The 20,380-nt window shown below is 52.4% G+C and overlaps 2 protein-coding genes across 6 annotated transcripts in view; one reads left to right on the forward strand and one right to left on the reverse strand.

Annotated features, from left to right (window-relative positions):
* RHPN1 (rhophilin Rho GTPase binding protein 1) overlaps window positions 1–3,307 on the forward strand; it is a 41,087-nt gene extending 37,780 nt beyond the window's left edge. For all 3 annotated transcript variants that reach the window (XM_069956993.1, XM_069956992.1, XM_069956994.1), the window contains 7 exons: window positions 254–410; window positions 783–902; window positions 988–1,182; window positions 2,141–2,217; window positions 2,396–2,542; window positions 2,640–2,798; window positions 2,927–3,307. In XM_069956993.1, the coding sequence (XP_069813094.1) occupies window positions 254–410; window positions 783–902; window positions 988–1,182; window positions 2,141–2,217; window positions 2,396–2,542; window positions 2,640–2,798; window positions 2,927–3,136 (1,065 nt within the window). In that variant the 3' untranslated portion in view covers window positions 3,137–3,307. The remainder of the gene's footprint in view (window positions 1–253; window positions 411–782; window positions 903–987; window positions 1,183–2,140; window positions 2,218–2,395; window positions 2,543–2,639; window positions 2,799–2,926) is intronic.
* An 865-nt stretch (window positions 3,308–4,172) lies between these two features.
* LOC138782959 (1-phosphatidylinositol 4,5-bisphosphate phosphodiesterase gamma-1-like) overlaps window positions 4,173–20,380 on the reverse strand; it is a 68,114-nt gene continuing 51,906 nt past the window's right edge. For all 3 annotated transcript variants that reach the window (XM_069956996.1, XM_069956995.1, XM_069956997.1), the window contains 13 exons: window positions 17,293–17,370; window positions 17,107–17,210; window positions 16,925–17,021; window positions 16,756–16,837; window positions 16,030–16,193; window positions 15,685–15,781; window positions 12,936–13,160; window positions 11,643–11,791; window positions 10,358–10,472; window positions 10,060–10,221; window positions 9,231–9,319; window positions 5,840–6,024; window positions 4,173–5,653 (listed from right to left, as the gene is read on the reverse strand). In XM_069956996.1, coding sequence (XP_069813097.1) covers window positions 5,602–5,653; window positions 5,840–6,024; window positions 9,231–9,319; window positions 10,060–10,221; window positions 10,358–10,472; window positions 11,643–11,791; window positions 12,936–13,160; window positions 15,685–15,781; window positions 16,030–16,193; window positions 16,756–16,837; window positions 16,925–17,021; window positions 17,107–17,210; window positions 17,293–17,370 — 1,599 coding nt within the window. In that variant the 3' untranslated portion in view covers window positions 4,173–5,601. The remainder of the gene's footprint in view (window positions 5,654–5,839; window positions 6,025–9,230; window positions 9,320–10,059; window positions 10,222–10,357; window positions 10,473–11,642; window positions 11,792–12,935; window positions 13,161–15,684; window positions 15,782–16,029; window positions 16,194–16,755; window positions 16,838–16,924; window positions 17,022–17,106; window positions 17,211–17,292; window positions 17,371–20,380) is intronic.

Genomic DNA, 20,380 nt, shown 5'->3' on the forward strand with positions numbered 1-20,380 from the left:
TTGTCTTATGGTCAGGGTCTCCTCTGTCTTGGTCTCTTCTTCTTCTGGTTGGAGTTTCCTCTGTCTTGGTCTCTTCTTCTGGTTGGGGTCTCCTCTGTCTTGGCCTCCTCTTCTGGTCAGGGTCTCGTCTTATGGTTGGGGTCTCCTCTGTCTTGGCCTCCTCTTCTGGTCAGGGTCTCGTCTTATGGTCAGGGTCTCCTCTGTCTTGGTCTCCTCTGTTTGGGGTCTCCTCTGTCTTGTCTCTTCTCTGCAGGTAGAGGAGGTCTACACTCTGGTGTACAGGACCATGATGCATCCCCCTGTGAAGGACTACGTCCCGTTCTCATGGACCACCATGGTTCGTGTAAAAGCCGAACACTTCAAAGCGCTGTCCCACTACCACGCAGCTAACGCCCTGTGTGACTTCTCCAGTGAGTATCAGAATCCCATCCGTAGGGACCCCCCATACTGTGTGTGTAGTGATGGTGGTGCGGCTGTGTGTGTGGTGGCGGTGGTGCGGCTGTACATTGAGATCAGCACTCATGGGTTAATGACCCTTCACCTCCCGGAAATCCTGAACAATGAGTCCGTTCTTACTGTTCTGATCCGACTCCGAGCGTCCTGAACCACGGTGTAAATCCCGGATTATCAGCCACAATCTCTTTATGCGAATTCCTTCCACAGTTATATAATCTCTGTGGGGGGTGGGGGGCTCTGGATTATCAGGTGATCCGTAATGGCTGGTGGGTCCTCTTCTGGTGGAGTATTTGGTGCCTTATATTCCACCATGTTTTCTGTTGCAGCTTCAGCAGGACTGGAGCTCATAGAACACGAGAAGGTTTTCCTGCAGTTCCACACCTCCCCACCAGAGGGCCCCCCCATCAGCTTCCTTCTCCAGGACCAGGAGGAGAGACGGAAGCTAGGTAACGCCACAGCTGCGGTATCCGGGGTGATAGACCCCCTTCGCCTGCCTCTGTATATACCCGTATACATTGTGTCCAACTGCAGGTAAGGCGCATCTAAAGAAGGCCGTGATCCAGCATGAGGAGGCCATGAGGATCCACGGCCTGTGCAAGATCCTGCGCAAGATGGACATCCTGCAGGAGGTGCTGACCCAGGCGCACAAGAGGTCACTCAGCCGCTACTCCGACATTGACCATGAGGAGGACTTCTTCGAGACGGGCGAAGCCACTGACATCCAGCGTAAGAGAACTGTAGGACCACTGCCCGACTACACTGTAGTGCCATCACACAACCTCACACCCAGTGTCTGTGTACCTATACACGGTCACAGAGCTCCCCCTGCTGTATATATCTGTATACACTGAGCTCCCCCTGCTGTATATATCTGTATACACTGAGCTCCCCCTGCTGGTGGCTGTATGTATCTGTATACACTGAGCTCCCCCTGCTGTATGTATCTGTATACACTGAGCTCCCCCTGCTGTATATATCTGTATACACTGAGCTCCCCCTGCTGTATATATCTGTATACACTGAGCTCCCCCTGCTGTATATATCTGTATACACTGAGCTCCCCCTGCTGTATATATCTGTATACACTGAGCTCCCCCTGCTGTATATATCTGTATACACTGAGCTCCCCCTGCTGTATATATCTGGATACACTGAGCTCCCCCTGCTGTATATATCTGGATACACTGAGCTCCCCCTGCTGTATATATCTGGATACACTGAGCTCCCCCTGCTGTATATATCTGGATACACTGAGCTCCCCCTGCTAGTGGCTGTATGTATCTGTATGCACGGAGCTCCACCTGCTGTATGTATCTGCATACACTTAGCTCCCCCTGCTGTATGTGTCTGTATACACTGAGCTCCCCCTGCTGGTGGCTGTATGTATCTGTATACACTGAGCTCCCCCTGCTGGTGGCTGTATGTATCTGTATACACTGAGCTCCCCCTGCTGGTGGCTGTATGTGTCTGTATACACTGAGCTCCCCCTGCTGGTGGCTGTATGTGTCTGTATACACTGAGCTCCCCCTGCTGGTGGCTGTATGTGTCTGTATGCACAGAGCTCCCCCTGCTGGTGGCTGTATGATTGTAGTGATGGAGCACCTTACACCCCCGCCATCATGTCTCTCCCTATACTGGGATCGGGCAGCCTAAGTTTTTACTTTCCTTTTGTTCTTCTTTTCAGCAAAATCTTATCAGAAGCCGGAGGTGACTGTCCCCATGTTCTCCAAGGTGAAGGTGAAGGACATATTCCACAGACTGGTGAGCGGCCGGTGCTTGGGGGGGGGGGGGTGTCCCGCTGGGGGGAGCAAGGGGTGTGGGGTTTTGTCCTCCTGCAGGTTCATGCTCCCGTCCTGCTGGGTGATTCTCTTCCTCCTCAGGTTCATCTACCTCTTGGTTAGTGTGGTCACATGACTGGTCCTCTCCTCTGGTCTTGCAGGGTCCAGTCTCCGTCTTCTCAGCCAAGCACAGATGGCGGCCGGCGCAGAGGGTTCACCTTGATCCAGGAGATGACGGCTTTGGCTTCACTCTGAGAGGCGACTCCCCGGTGCTCATAGCGGGGGTGATCCCCGGGGGCTGCGCTGCGGTACGTAGAGTCACATGGTTCTTCACCAGGGTCCTGAATGGCTGACCGGGCTCGGCAGTGAGACCTCTTGGTCATGTGACTCTCTTTCCCGTTGCAGAGAGCCGGGGTGAAGGAGGGATCGTACATCGTGTCTGTGAACGGCGAGGATTGCCGGTGGGCAAAACATTCACAGGTAGTCCAGCTGCTGAAGGACACGGGCGAGGAAGGAGCGGACATAGAGGTCGTGACCTTCCAGAGCGCCGACCCCCAGAACACGGTGAGACCTCTGCACTGTATTTCACTTGCTTATTCCTCTGTGCTGCTGGGATGAGATGATGTCATTGTGTGGGGAGGGGGGAGGGGAGTTAGTCCTCCCCCTCATTATGTGATATTACACTCCACCAGGTGCAGGACAAGAAGTCCTCCATGCTGACGTCCAGCGAGATTCTGAAGGGCAATAAGGAGAACCGGAAGACCATGTCCGGCAAACGCTCCAGCACCCTGCTGCTCTGGAACCGCAGGAGGAATCCCACAAAGAGGAACCCCAACATCCCCAACCTCAGCGCCCTCCAGCTGCCGTTCAGTGCGGTGCAGAGTAATGAGTCCATGTACTGACGCTGTGACTGTGCTAGTCCCCCCTCCCCTGTAATGGTATAACCCGGGCACAGGACTGTGATATGACGGGACCACCCTGTGCCCGGACCCCCCACCGCTCTGTACATACGTGTAAAAGATAATTTATAATGATGTGGCCGTGAACTAGTAATAAACGCTTGTTATCTTGTAGATGCCGCGTTGTTCTGTTGCCACGGCGACCTTTGGACCAGGGTCGGTAGCAGCATTCTGTATATATATTGCGCGTGAACTGCAATTTAGATCACCAACCTAAAGGCTGTCCGGGCATGCTGGGAGTTGTAGTTGTGCAACATATGGAACCCACAGGATGAAGAACACAGATTTAGATGGTGGTTTTCCTCCATGCTACTTGTCTCCATGGTAACAGACTACAAACAAACCCTGTAGTCATTGCCTGGTCAGGAAGAGGAGGCCATGCATGCCTCTAGGAGCAGACTACACAGGGCTGTTTGTAGTCTGTTACCATGGAGATGGATCTGCATAGAAGCTGTATACAGGGAAAACAAAGGAAAGGTGAACTTACCCTCACATTTTATTTTCTGGATGAGGGATTTATAGTCATTTTTAGTGGTGGTGTATCTAAGCTTATGTGTGATACTGGGCCATGTATCTGCTGAGATGTTGGGTCTAATCCTATTATTGCATGATATTGCTTACCGAGCCATGTATCTAAGCCTCTTGTGTGATACTGCCTGCTTAGCTGCTGTATCTAAGCCACTCATGTTGATACTGCACTTATATGCAGTATCTACTACTGTTGTGTGTAGCTTCACGTGTCACTATCTGCGGAGTTCAGTATCTAAACTTTGTGATCTGTCTGTGTGATACACCACTAGGCAGACAGTATCTCATCCTGACATGTCTTAACGTCAACCCTCCCGTGTATCAGCCGCTCATGTGTGATGCTGTTTGCTTATCCATGTATCTAAGCCTCTTGTGTGATGCTGTTTGCTGGGCCGTGTATCTAAGCCTCTCGTGTGTGATACAGAGCCCCATACACTTAGACCTCGGAGGGAATTAACTTTTTATTGTCACTTGTTACAATTTTCCTGTTGGATAAAACGATTTTCTCTCGATAAATAATTTGCGCTGTCCTCACGTTTCGTCCTCCGCGTCGCCCCCATTAACCCTGTGCGGGGCAGGGCAATAAGGCACTCCAGTGTTTTATAAGAATGACTCGTGGCGTCCGATAGGTCAGATTGCAGGTGGGTAAGGCACTGCCGGGGTGGGGGTGGCTTACCGTGAGACCCTCTGCAGCCGCTCATGGAGGACACTGACTCCCCTCCCTTCAGTCAATGACGTCAGTGTAACCCGCCAAGCTCAGCTACATCCGCGCTCCTTTTATATACGGCCAGCTGTCTTCAGAACACGCAAATTCACAGATTACTGGGGAGGGGACTGGTCATGTGACCTGCAGCTCCTGCATCACATGACCAGTTTAGACAAATAACCCCACTGCCTGACGTCTGTATTTTTTATATCTATCTTGTGTCTCCGCCAATGACATTCAGAGCTGCAATCCTGATTCTGCTTGGCTCTCAGAGTGCAGGAATCGCTGCCGCCTCCTGCTGTTCTGTATTGCACTGAGAACGATGAAGCGGAGGCATCGGATGGCGTACAGGTGCGTGGTGACAACAGATCTGGCTGTGAATCCTGCGTCATGTGACTGCAGTGAGGGCCCCCGAGGGCACTGATGGTGGGGCGAGGGCCCCTGAGGGTGAAGGCAGTGCAGTAGGACCCCCCCTTACTGTATAAATTTGCCACCACCTGACCTGAGGGTTTGGCTACGATGGGTCTAACCTGCCCTATGTCCTGATTATTGGCCAGATCATCTGTTACATGTGACCTCTTAGCTCTGTCCCCTATAAGGCTTTTGCTGTGGCCGCCATTTTTTTGGGGGGGGTCGTTTATCCGTGCATCTCCGTCCGTCCTGTTACGTTTGTGCCTCCCATCCCCCGTGATTTGCGTTCCTCTCCGGCGCGCTCAATAATTGTCTCGTTCGGTTGATTTATCGCGTTTTCGGGTCTGTGGTCGCCATGTTGGAGATAGCGCCGTTTCTGCCCCCGTCCCCCACGAGTCTCCGCTGTACTCAGGACTCTCTAAGCGGTAAAGTGCAGTTCTTCGAAGCGGAAGCGTCCTGAGCGGCGCCGCCATCATTAAATATACATCTATATCTATACATTGTGGTAAAATGCAAATCCGGCCGAGGCGGCAGAATCCGAAGAGAGAGAGAGAGAGAGAGAGAGGAGCCCTTGAAGAAAAGCCGCCGCCAAGATGGCATTGTTAGGTCTGTGACCTGCATCCGTGTACTTGAGCGTCCGTGAGCGCCTGCAGGCCCAGTCAGTTTGTTAGATGGGGGAGGCAATGTAGACTCGTCCGTTTTTTAGGGTCACATGGGTGGTCTGAGGTCCCTGATAGCAGTGAACATGTGACACACAGAGCGGTCAGTTCCGCTTGTTCGCCAGCTGCCGGTCGCGCCTCTTCTTCTCCATGAGCCTGGAGGGTGATAAGGATGAGCGGTAACAGTGGAGGTAACCATGACAACCAGAATAAGACCTCCGCAACCAGCAGGGGGCGCCTAACAGTCAGAGATTATAGTACAACGTGCCCCCCGCAATGGTGCCCAGGAGAGGGGCGGAGCCTGTTGTGGTGGAGGCGGAGCCTTGCAGAGTCAGGACTTACTTGCGGTTGCGCACTTCGGTCAGCTCCAGCAGCCTCTCCTGGGCGGCGCGCAGCTCGTCGAGTCGCTGCTGGTAGCGGGAGTCGCAGTTATTGGCGTGCTCGTAGCTGGACACCTGGCTGGATAACTCGCTGGCCCGATCCCGCAGCTGCTGGATGGATGTGTAGAGATTATCATCATCCTCCTCCTGCAACAACGGCCAGAGACAAGACATCAGAGGGGGGAGCCCGAGAACAGAGATCCCTGAGGTGTATACATATAGCCTGCCACCAGGGGGTGGTGTACCAGATGCAAGACATCATACATATAGCCTGCCACCAGGGGGAGTTGTACCAGATACAAGACATCATACATATAACGTGCCACCAGGGGGTGGTGTACCAGATACAAGACATCATACATATAACCTGCCACCAGGGGGAGTTGTACCAGATACAAGACATCATACATATAACCTGCCACCAGGGGCAGCTGTACCAGATACAAGACATCATACATATAGCCTGCCACCAGGGGCAGCTGTACCAGATACAAGACATCATACATATAGCCTGCCACCAGGGGCAGCTGTACCAGATACAAGACATCATACATATAGCCTGCCACCAGGGGGAGATGTACCAGATACAAGACATCATACATATAGCCTGCCACCAGGGGGAGGTGTATCGGATAAAAGACATCATACATATAGCCTGCCACCAGGGGGAGTTGTACCAGATACAAGACATCAGCAGGGGCTGAATCTGTGACCTATATACATATAACGTGCCACCAGGGGGCGGTGTACCGGATAAAAGACATCATACATATAGCCTGCCACCAGGGGGAGTTGTACCAGATACAAGACATCATACATATAGCCTGCCACCATTGGGAGGTGTATCGGATAAAAGACATCATACATATAGCCTGCCACCAGGGGGAGCTGTACCAGATACAAGACATCATACATATAGCCTACCACCAGGGGGAGTTGTACCAGATACAACACATCATACATATAGCTTGCCACCAGGGGGAGCTATACCAGATACAACACATCATACATATAGCCTGCCACCAGGGGGAGCTGTACCAGATACAAGACGACATACATATAACCTGCCACCAGGGGGAGGTGTACCAGATACAAGACATCATACATATAGCCTGCCACTAGGGGGAGTTGTACCAGATACAAGACATCATACATATAGCCTGCCACCAGGGGGAGGTGTACCAGATACAAGACATCATACATATAGCCTGCCACCACGGGGTGGTGTACCAGATACAAAACATCATACATATAACGTGCCACTAGGGGGAGCTGTACCAGATACAAGACATCATACATATAGCCTGCCACTAGGGGGAGGTGTACCAGATACAAGACATCATACATATAGCCTGCCACTAGGGGGAGGTGTACCAGATACAAGACATCATACATATAGCCTGCCACCAGGGGGAGGTGTACTAGATACAAGACGACATACATATAGCCTGCCACCAGGGGGAGGTGTACCAGATACAAGACATCATACATATAACCTGCCACCAGGGGGAGGTGTACCAGATACAAGACATCATACATATAGCCTGCCACCAGGGGGAGTTGTACCAGATACAAGACATCATACATATAGCCTGCCACCAGGGGGAGTTGTACCAGATACAAGACATCATACATATAGCCTGCCACTAGGGGGAGGTGTACCAGATACAAGACATCATACATATAACGTGCCACTAGGGGGAGGTGTACCAGATACAAGACATCATACATATAACGTGCCACTAGGGGGAGGTGTACCAGATACAAGACATCATACATATAGCCTGCCACTAGGGGGAAGTGTACCAGATACAAGACATCATACATATAGCCTGCCACCAGGGGGAGGTGTACCAGATACAAGACATCATACATATAACGTGCCACTAGGGGGAGCTGTACCAGATACAAGACATCATACATATAACCTGCCACCAGGGGGTGGTGTACCAGATACAAGACATCATACATATAACGTGCCACTAGGGGGAGCTGTACCAGATACAAGACATCATACATATAGCCTGCCACTAGGGGGAGGTGTACCAGATACAAGACATCATACATATAGCCTGCCACCAGGGGGAGGTGTACTAGATACAAGACGACATACATATAGCCTGCCACCAGGGGGAGGTGTACCAGATACAAGACATCATACATATAACCTGCCACCAGGGGGAGCTGTACCAGATACAAGACATCATACATATAGCCTGCCACCAGGGGGTGGTGTACCAGATACAAGACATCATACATATAACGTGCCACTAGGGGGAGCTGTACCAGATACAAGACATCATACATATAGCCTGCCACTAGGGGGAGGTGTACCAGATACAAGACATCATACATATAGCCTGCCACCAGGGGGAGATGTACCAGATACAAGACATCATACATATAGCCTGCCACCAGGGGGAGGTGTACTAGATACAAGACGACATACATATAGCCTGCCACCAGGGGGAGGTGTACCAGATACAAGACATCATACATATAACCTGCCACCAGGGGGAGCTGTACCAGATACAAGACATCATACATATAACCTGCCACCAGGGGGAGCTGTACCAGATACAAGACATCATACATATAGCCTGCCACCAGGGGGAGCTGTACCAGATACAAGACATCATACATATAACCTGCCACCAGGGGGAGCTGTACCAGATACAAGACATCATACATATAGCCTGCCACCAGGGGGAGGTGTACCAGATACAAGACATCATACATATAGCCTGCCACTAGGGGGAGGTGTACCAGATACAAGACATCATACATATAGCCTGCCACCAGGGGGAGGTGTACTAGATACAAGACATCATACATATAACGTGCCACTAGGGGGAGCTGTACCAGATACAAGACATCATACATATAGCCTGCCACCAGGGGGAGTTGTACCAGATACAAGACATCATACATATAGCCTGCCACTAGGGGGAGGTGTACCAGATACAAGACATCATACATATAACGTGCCACTAGGGGGAGCTGTACCAGATACAAGACATCATACATATAACGTGCCACTAGGGGGAGCTGTACCAGATACAAGACATCATACATATAGCCTGCCACCAGGGGGAGCTGTACCAGATACAAGACATCATACATATAGCCTGCCACCAGGGGGAGCTGTACCAGATACAAGACATCATACATATAGCCTGCCACCAGGGGGTGGTGTACCAGATACAAGACATCATACATATAGCCTGCCACCAGGGGGAGTTGTACCAGATACAAGACATCAGCAGGGGCTGAATCCCTGACCTGTGTACATATACCCTGCCACTAGGAGGAGCTGTAGCGGGTAGAATCATCCTTTGTCCTGCGACACTCACCTTGGCATTGACAATCTCTATATGCACCAGCAGGGCGGCGAGCTCCAGCTCCTCACTATAGCTGTTCCGTAAGGGGACGGAGCGATAACCTGGACGTAAGACACAAAGCCAAGTCATGTTCTAACCAGCCCACTATATGTATATCACAGCCTAACTCCGCCCACTAGGACATATAATGATGTGACTCCCGAATCTGCATGTGAATGGGCCCTGCACTGTTATAAGGGTTAGAGAGAAACATGGCCGCTTCCTTCCAGAGACAGCTGCGGTTTGCAATTTAATGGGATCTCAGCTTATCAGCTGCTGTATGTCCTGCAGGAAGTGGAGTATTCTCTCCAGTCTGACACAGTGCTCTCTGCTGCCACCTCTGTCCATGTCAGGAACTGTCCAGAGCAGGAGAGGTTTTCTATGGGGATTTGCTGCTGCTCTGGACAGTTCCTGACATGGACAGAGGTGGCAGCAGAGAGCACTGTGTCAGACTGGTGAGAATACACCACTTCCTGCAGAACATACAGCAGCTGATAAGTACTGGAAGATGAGAGATTTTTGTATAGAAGTAAAATACAAATCGATATAACTTTCTGAAACCAGTTGATTTGAAATACATTTCTTTCCCGTTTTAAGATATTTTGCCCCTCCCCTTTTTGGGAGACTCCGCCCCCAAGGAGACATTTGTGGGTAAGATTGGTATTAGCTATCAGTTCTCTTCTTGGCTCGGTTATATTATCGGCAGATCTGACGGCGCCGTTGCTGTGAGATTCCATCTGGGGGTTATACTGGGCGCCTAGCTGAATCCCCTCCTGAGTGCTCAGACATGGCGGTCTCTCACCTGTCTTTAAGGCCTTCACGGGGAACGTGGCCTGCGCCAGGAAGTTGGGGTCGCTGAACATATCCTCCTCATACACCACGAACCTCAGGAAGGAAAACTCGGGATTATTGATATCGAAGACGAATTCCTTCATCATCCAGACGGGGTTCAGGCCGTTATCCGCTGGGGGAGGGGGAGAGAACACCATTAGGGGGCGCTGTTCAGCTACGGGGTCCTCAGTGATACACGGTGCACTGACACATGTCCGTCCTGTGTATAGATGGGGGAGGGGATGGCCGTTGTACCGTAACGCACTCACCTACAACGTCGCTCTTGTTTTTGCTGTTGTCAAATTCCGATCCACAGACCTCGACCTCCACGAAGGGGCAGACGATGCTGCGGCCGTTCTTGGGGAGATGCCGGGCGCCCAGAATCTGGAATATTATCACAGGGAAAGATATAGCTGATTATATAGCTGTATACTGTCTTGTCTGCTTTACCCTGCAGCCCCGTCCTCCCTGCTTTACCCTGCAGCCCCGTCCTCCCTGCTTTACCCTGCAGCCCCGTCCTCCGTCCTTTACCCTGCAGCCCCGTCCTCCGTCCTTTACCCTGCAGCCCCGTCCTCCGTCCTTTACCCTGCAGCCCCGTCCTCCCTGCTTTACCCTGCAGCCCCGTCCTCCCTGCTTTACCCTGCAGCCCCGTCCTCCGTCCTTTACCCTGCAGCCCCGTCCTCCGTCCTTTACCCTGCAGCCCCGTCCTCCGTCCTTTACCCTGCAGCCCCGTCCTCCGTCCTTTACCCTGCAGCCCCGTCCTCCCTGCTTTACCCTGCAGCCCCGTCCTCCCTGCTTTACCCTGCAGCCCCGTCCTCCCTGCTTTACCCTGCAGCCCCGTCCTCCCTGCTTTACCCTGCAGCCCTGTCCTCCCTGCTTTACCCTGCAGCCCCGTCCTCCCTGCTTTACCCTGCAGCCCCATCCTCCGTCCTTTACCCTGCAGCCCCGTCCTTCCTGCTTTACCCTGCAGCTCCGTCCTTTACCCTGCAGCCCCGTCCTCCGTCCTTTACCCTGCAGCCCCGTCCTCCGTCCTTTACCCTGCAGCCCCGTCCTCCCTGCTTTACCCTGCAGTCCCGTCCTCCCTGCTTTACCCTGCAGTCCCGTCCTCCCAGCTTTACCCTGCAGCCCCGTCCTCCCAGCTTTACCCTGCAGCCCCGTCCTTCCTGCTTTACCCTGCAGCCCCGTCCTTTACCCTGCAGCCCCGTCCTCCCTGCTTTACCCTGCAGCCCCGTCCTCCCTGCTTTACCCTGCAGCCCCGTCCTCCGTCCTTTACCCTGCAGCCCCGTCCTCCGTCCTTTACCCTGCAGCCCCGTCCTCCGTCCTTTACCCTGCAGCCCCGTCCTCCGTCCTTTACCCTGCAGTCCCGTCCTCCCTGCTTTACCCTGCAGCCCCGTCCTCCCAGCTTTACCCTGCAGCCCCGTCCTCCCTGCTTTACCCTGCAGCTCCGTCCTTTACCTTGCAATCCCGTCCTCCCTGCTTTACCCTGCAGCTCCGTCCTTTATCCTGCAGCCCCGTCCTCCTTGCTTTACCCTGCAGCGCCGTCTCCATGCTCACCTGGATTTGCACCGTGATCGGCTCCACAATCTTCAAGCTGCTTTTATCAAACGGGTCAAAGAAGTCGTCTCTCATGATGTCCGGCTGCAGCACGTACCCGCTCTGCCCCCCCAGCATGAAGAGCGCCTGGTTCAGCTGCATGGGCTTGTCTGCAAGGAGGGGGGAGGGGTGAGATACACAGGGGAGGCCTCCTGGGACTTGTGGTTCCCTGTAATCTGTCCCTTTACATCACTTCTTATATCAGAGCTCGATTACTAATATTTCTTGTGACATTTAGATTGCACATCCTCTGTACCCGACATCTGCTGCTGCCTCAGTATCCGAAGTGAGTGCTGCTCTGGAGCACAGTATGGCAGAATAATGAGTGCTGCTCTGGACCACAGTATGGCATGTCCAACAAGACCAGCAGTAGATATGATGTAACAGCAGAAAGGTGAGTGCAGCTCTGGAGGATGACACACGGTATAACAGCAGAATAGTGAATACAGCTCTGGAGAATAAGACATGATGTAACAGCAGAATAGTGAGTGCAGCTCTGGAGGATGAGAGATGATGTAACAGCAGAACAGTGAGTGCAGCTCTGGAGGATGTGACATGATGTAACAGCAGAATAGTGAGTGCAGCTCTGGCGGATGAGACATGATGTAACAGCAGAACAGTGAGTGCAGCTCTGGAGCATAAGACATGATGTAACAGCAGAACAGTGAGTGCAGCTCTGGAGGATGTGACATGATGTAACAGCAGAATAGTAAATGCAGCTCTGGCGGATGAGACAGGATGTAACAGCAGAATAGTGAGTGCAGCTCTGGAGGATGAGACAGGATGTAACAGCAGAATAGTGAGTGCAGCTCTGGAGGATGAGAGATGATGTAACAGCAGAACAGTGAGTGCAGCTCTGGAGGATGTGACATGATGTAACAGCAGAATAGTGAGTGCAGCTCTGGCGGATGAGACATGATGTAACAGCAGAACAGTGAGTGCAGCTCTGGAGCATAAGACATGATGTAACAGCAGAACAGTGAGTGCAGCTCTGGAGGATGTGACATGATGTAACAGCAGAATAGTAAATGCAGCTCTGGCGGATGAGACATGATGTAACAGCAGAATAGTCAGTGCAGCTCTGGAGGATAAGACATGATGTAACAGCAGAACAGTGAGTGCAGCTCTGGAGGATGTGACATGATGTAACAGCAGAATAGTGAGTGCAGCTCTGGAGGTGACTAATGAAGCGTGTCTGTTGTGATTTATACATAGCATTTTGCAGTCTCCTCTCACAGGGGGCGCTGTTCCTACCTGGGGTTTGGAAGTTTAGTGCCACAAGCTGACTCCCGCAGATCCACATTGGCAGGGGGTCGTAGTTGGAGGAATCCAGGCGTTGCCCTTTGGGGTAGACGCGGCTGAGCTGGCGCCGGTTATACTGCAGGAACTTCTTGCCCTTGCTGCGGCTGGCGTACTTCTCAGCCTTGGTCTCAGGGAATGAGGACATGTCCCGGTAACACGCCTTCTCCGTGCCGATCTCTGCGGGTATACAGCCGGGATACACACGGGTTATATCTGCAGCTGCCTGTCACTGTACAGGGGTGGGGACGCAGTAGTATGCCGGGATTATTTGGCCACCAGGTGGCAGCAGTAGTATGGCAGGATTATGTGTCCACCGGGGGGGCAGTAGTAGTATAGCGGGATTATGTGTCCACCAGGGGGCAGTAGTAGTATGGCAGGATTATGTGTCCACCGGGGGGCAGTAGTAGTATAGCAGGATTATGTGTCCACCGGGGGGCACTAGTAATATAGCAGGATTATGTGTCCACAGGGGGGGCAGTAGTAGTATGGCGGGATTATGTGTCCACCGAGGGGGCAGTAGTAGTATAGCAGGATTATGTGTCCACAGGGGGGGCAGTAGTAGTATGGCGGGATTATGTGTCCACCGGGGGGGCAGTAGTAGTATGGCGGGATTATGTGTCCACCGGGGGGGCAGTAGTAGTATGGCGGGATTATGTGTCCACAGGGGGGGCAGTAGTAGTATGGCGGGATTATGTGTCCACAGGGGGGGCAGTAGTAGTATGGCGGGATTATGTGTCCACAGGGGGGGCAGTAGTAGTATAGCAGGATTATGTGTCCACAGGGGGGGCAGTAGTAGTATGGCGGGATTATGTGTCCACAGGGGGGGCAGTAGTAGTATGGCGGGATTATGTGTCCACCGGGGGGCACTAGTAGTATGGCGGGATTATGTGTCCACCAGGGGGCACTAGTAGTATAGCGGGACTATGTGTCCACCGGGGGGGCAGTAGTAGTATGGTGGGATTATGTGTCCACCGGGGGGCAGTAGTAGTATGGCAGGATTATTTGACCACCGGGGGGGGGGGGGCAGTTGTAGTATGGCAGGATTATGTGGCCACTGGGGGGCAGTAGTAGTATGCCGGGATTATGTGTCCACCGGGGGGCAGCAGTAGTATAGCAGGATTATGTGTCCACCCGGGGGCAGCAGTAGTATAGCAGGATTATGTGTCCACCGGGGGGCAGTAGTAGTATAGCGGGATTATGTGTCCACCCGGGGGCAGCAGTAGTATAGCAGGATTATGTGGCCACTGGGGGGCAGTAGTAGTATGGCGGGATTATGTGTCCACCGGGGGGCAGTAGTAGTATGGCAGGATTATGTGTCCACCGGGGGGCAGTAGTAGTATGGCAGGATTATGTGTCCACCGGGGGGCAGTAGTAGTATGGCAGGATTATGTGTCCACCGGGGGGCACTAGTAGTATAGCGGGATTATGTGTCCACCAGGGGGCAGTAGTAGTATAGCAGGATTATGTGTCCACCGGGGGGCACTAGTAGTATAGCGGGATTATGTGTCCACCAGGGGGCAGTAGTAGTATAGCAGGATTATGTGGCCACCGGGTGGCACTAGTAGTATAGCGGGATTATGTGTCCACCAGGGGGCAGTAGTAGTATAGCAGGATTATGTGTCCACCGGGGGGCACTACTAGTATAGCGGGATTATGTGTCCACCGGGGGGCACTAGTAGTATAGCAGGATTATGTGTCCACCGGGTGGCAGTAATAGTATGGCAGGATTATGTGTCCACCGGGGGGCAGTAGTAGTATAGCAGGATTATGTGTCCACCGGGGGGCAGTAGTAGTATAGCAGGATTATGTGTCCACCGGGGGGGCAGTAGTAGTATGGCAGGATTATGTGTCCACCGGGGGGGCAGTAGTAGTATGGCAGGATTATGTGTCTACCGGGGGGCAGTAGTAGTATAGCAGGATTATGTGTCCACCGGGGGGCAGTAGTAGTATAGCAGGATTATGTGTCCACCGGGGGGCAGTAGTAGTATAGCAGGATTATGTGTCCACCGGGGGGCAGTAGTAGTATAGCAGGATTATGTGTCCACCGGGGGGCAGTAGTAGTATAGCAGGATTATGTGTCCACCGGGGGGGCAGTAGTAGTATGGTGGGATTATGTGTCCACCAGGGGGCAGTAGTAGTATAGCAGGATTATGTGTCCACCGGGGGGGCAGTAGTAGTATGGCAGGATTATGTGTCCACCAGGGGGCAGTAGTAGTATGGCAGGATTATGTGTCCACCGGGGGGCAGTAGTAGTATAGCAGGATTATGTGTCCACCGGGGGGCAGTAGTAGTATAGCAGGATTATGTGTCCACCGGGGGGGCAGTAGTAGTATGGCAGGATTATGTGGCCACCAGGTGCCTATTATCTTCAGCCCTGTATGACATGATCAGGGGAATGTGCCTGCTCAGGCGGTATACTATGGGAGGAAGTGTTAGCAGGATGCAGCATACAGGCCTCAGGGGTTTTTTAGTAACCTTGTATCCGTATACTATATGTACTGACCTGTGGGTCACACACCTGCCGGAAGCAGCAAGAAGTCACCTGACACCTTATATTACAGACGCGACAGATGGAGATTTATGAGACTTTGGTTTTATTACTGCCTGGGGTGTTACGGGGAGCAGCCACTTGTGCCCCCAGAGGCCTCTGCTGGTACTGCACCTGTTATATAGGCTTATGTATATTCTCATAAGCTCTTACTTTCTTCATCGAAGGGCACAGGGCGGCAGTACACCACCAGCTCCGACAGCTCCAGCGCTATCTTCTTCCTCCGCTCCATGATCTTCCCTTCCTGCATCTATGAGGAGACAGATGTCAGACAGCTGTGATGTGTATTAGATGAAGCAGAGCCGCCTCCTCCTCATCTTCTACTCTACATCAGGAAATCTCAACCTGGGGCTCTCCAGCACAACCACAACTCCCATCATGCACTGTAGTTCTGTAACAGCAGGCAGGTAGTAGAGGAGTCCCTGCCCTTTCCATGCTGTTCTCAGCAGCACCCCCTAGTGTACAGTCAGTGTACTGCAGCTTTATCGGCGGCCTCACCCGAGCGTCCGCGTTCTGCGTGGCCTCACGAATCTTTGTGATCCAGTCATTCAGCTCCTCCTGAGAATCGGCCGCCACGTCCAGCGCCTGGGAGGGGTGCGACATCTGCTGGGAGTGAATGGTGAACATGTAGGGCCGGGGGCTGCGGCCTTCCTTGGATAAGACTGCAATGAGGGAAAGAGCATAGTTATAATGTGAGGTCATCAGGCATCAAATCTGCATCCACCCAACTTTCCCAGAGTCCTGAGCAGAACATTTGCAGTGTTACAATGGAGCTGCCAGAGAGCGGATCTGGTGGCTCCATAGAGAATGAATGGAGCTGCGGGTCACACCCCGAGAGCACTGTATCAGACTGGAAAGAATACACAACTTCCTGCAGCTGATAAGTACTGGAAGACTGCACATTTTTTAATAGAAGTAAAATTACAATCACTTTCTGAAACCAGCTGATTTGAAAAAAAAAAAGAGATTTTTTTTTTTTGTGAACAACCCCTTTAAGTTTAAACTGGAAAAGCCCTATAGGCATCAGGCTTCACAGGTAAAATCTCCCAACATTCCCTGCTGGTTCAGCGGCTGCTCAGAGATGACACTGGCTGCCCCCTGTATTAGCGGAGCTCTGTGGGTGTCTGTGCCCAGGCTTGCTGACTGTTTCCCACCCCATCTGGCGGCTGGTATACACAATATATACGGGTACATTCCGCCATGTTCCTGCTCCCTAGCACTCACCGATGTGGCAGGACGGGACGTCTATAAAACCCTTCAGGAAGTTCCCCAGGGGGCTGTTTTCTGCCGACTGACCGAAGAACGACTGCAAAAAGAATGAAAGAAGTGAGAAGAAGCGGGAGCCCCCCTGAAGCCCTGACATAGGCGGTGGCGGACGGTGTCCATGTCTGACCGTGTCGTCCTGCTCGCTTGGCACCGCTGCGCTCATCTCCTCCACATAATTTGCAGGAAACCACAGCTGCTTCTTCCCCCCATAGTCACCGCGCCACCTGCAGGTCAGAGTGGAGAACAGCGGGGTCACAACTAACACCCCGACCATGACGATGCCGCCACGCAGGACCTTCCTGGACTCACCAGCCGCCATCTTGCTTGTCCACGTTGTGTATGATGGCCTGTTTACAGAAGGAGAGCTCATCCTCACGCTGGGCCTTGTAGTCGTACAGCGCCTTCACCATACACTGCGGGGGACACAGATAGGACATCAGCAGTGCCGGCGGCCATATTGTAGACCTCAGATATAATAGCTATGTCTGGACTTACCCTGGATGTTGGCATCTTATTGGCCTCCACATACAGGTGGGGGGTCCGGACCTCATACAGCGCCCCATAGTCCAGATCCTAGAAGAGACACATACATAACAATGACTGGAGGCGAGTGGGGTATATGGGGGAGGGGCACTGCTAGATCTGTCATCAGGCTCCTCCCTTTCTCCCCCTTATTTATATAAGTTTTACGGTTTTCTGATGATTTCTTATTTTTGGTCACGTCTGATGGATGGGGACAGTTCACTTTATACGTATGGGTTAGGTGACCCCACTGATCAGCACGTTACCCCCTCTCCAGAAGATGGGATAATGTGCTGAAATGGGAATACTCCTTTAAGTGGACAACTCCTTTAAATTATTTTCTATTTTTTTTTTCGTGACCATTTACATATTGCCCCCTCTGCTAGTGTCAGTGCTGGAGGACATGGTGGCATCGAGGCTCCAATACCAGGACACTGCCAAAACCTGGACCAATACGGGGACACTGACCAATCCCAGGACACTGCCAATACCTGGACCAATACGGGGACACTGACCAATATTTGGACCAATACCGGGACACTGACCAATCCCAGGACACTGCCGATACCTGGACCAATAATGAGACACTGCCAATACCTGGACCAATACCGGGACACTGCCAAAACCTGGACCAATACGGGGACACTGACCAATACCAGGACACTGCCAATACCTGGACCAATACCGGGACACTGCCAAAACCTGGACCAATACGGGGACACTGACCAATCCCAGGACACTGCCAATACCTGGACCAATACGGGGACACTGACCAATATTTGGACCAATACCGGGACACTGACCAATCCCAGGACACTGCCGATACCTGGACCAATAATGAGACACTGCCAATACCTGGACCAATACCGGGACACTGCCAAAACCTGGACCAATACGGGGACACTGACCAATACCAGGACACTGCCAATACCTGGACCAATACCGGGACACTGCCAAAACCTGGACCAATACGGGGACACTGACCAATACCAGGACACTGCCAATACCTGGACCAATACGGGGACACTGACCAATATTTGGACCAATACCGGGACACTGACAAATCCCAGGACACTGCCAATACCTGGACCAATACCGGGACACTGACCAATACCAGGACACTGCCAATACCTGGACCAATAAAGAGACACTGCCAATACCTGGACCAATATTGGGACACTGCCAATACCTGGGCCAATAACGAGACACTGCCAATACCTGGATCAATACTGGGACACTGACCAATACCAGGACACTGCCAATACCTGGACCAATACTGGGACACTGACCAATACCAGGACCAATAACGAGACACTGCCAATACCTGGACCAATACCAGGACACTGCCAATACCTGAACCAATACCAGGACACTGACCAATACCTGGAACAATACCGGGTCACTGACCAATACCAGGACACTGCCAATACCTGGACCAATAACGAGACACTGCCAATACCTGGACCAATACCAGGACACTGCCAATACCTGGACCAATACCAGGACACTGACCAATACCAGGACACTGCGAATACCTGGACCAATACCGGGACACTGACCAATACCGGGACACTGACCAATACCTGGACCAATACCGGGACACTGACAATACCTGGACCAATACTGGGACACTAACCAATACCAGGACACTGCCAATACCTGGACCAATAACGAGACACTGCCAATACCTGGACCAATATCGGGACACTGCCAATACCTGGGCCAATACCGAGACACTGACAAATATTTGGACCAATACTGGGACACTGACCAATCCCAGGACACTGCCAAAACCTGGACCAATACGGGGACACTGCCAATACCTGGACCAATACCGGGACACTGACTAATATCAGGACACTGCCAATACCTGGACCAATACCGGGACACTGCCAAAACCTGGACCAATACCGGGACACTGCCAATACCTGGACCAATACTGGGACACTGACAATACCGGGACGCTGACAATACCTGGACCAATACCGGGACACTGCCGATACCTGGACCGATACCGAGACACTGCCAATACCTGGACCGATACTGGGACACTGACCAATACCTGGACCAATATCGGGACACTGACCAATACCTGGACCAATACCGGGACACTGACCAATACCTGGACCGATACCGGGACACTGACCAATACCTGGACCGATACCGGGACACTGCCAATACCTGGACCGATACCGAGACACTGCCAATACCTGGACAGATACCGGGACACTGACCAATACCTGGACCAATACCGAGACACTGACTAATATCAGGACACTGCCAATACCTGGACCAATACCGAGACACTGCCAATACATGGACCGATACTGGGAAACTGACCAATACCTGGACCGATACCGAGACACTGCCAATACCTGGACCGATACCGGGACACTGCCAATACCTTGACCAATACTGGGACACTGACCAATACCTGGATCAATACCGAGACACTGCCAATACCTGGACCGATACTGGGAAACTGACCAATACCTGGACCGATACCGGGACACTGACCAATACCTGGACCGATACCGGGACACTGACCAATACGGGACACTGACCAATACCTGGACCAATACCTGGACCAATACCAGGACACTGACCAATACCGGGACCAATACCGGGACACTGACCAATACCTGGACCAATACCGGGACACTGACCAATACCTGGACAAATACCGGGACACTGACCAATACCTGGACAAATACCGGGACACTGACCAATACCGAGACACTGACCAATACCTGGACCAATACCGGGACACTGGCCAATACCTGGACCAATACCGGGACACTGACCAATACCGGGACACTGCCAATACCTGGACCAATACCGGGACACTGACCAATACCTGGACAAATCATGGGACACTGACTAATACCTGGACCAATACCGGGACACTGACCAATACCTGGACCAATACCGGGACACTGACCAATACTGGACTGCTGACCAATACCGGGTCACTGACCAATACCTGGACAAATACCGGGACACTGACCAATACCTGGACCAATACCGGGACACTGACCAATACCTGGACAAATACCGGGAC

This window comes from Dendropsophus ebraccatus, chromosome 2, assembly GCF_027789765.1.
Source record: "Dendropsophus ebraccatus isolate aDenEbr1 chromosome 2, aDenEbr1.pat, whole genome shotgun sequence".
NCBI lineage: Eukaryota > Metazoa > Chordata > Amphibia > Anura > Hylidae > Dendropsophus > Dendropsophus ebraccatus.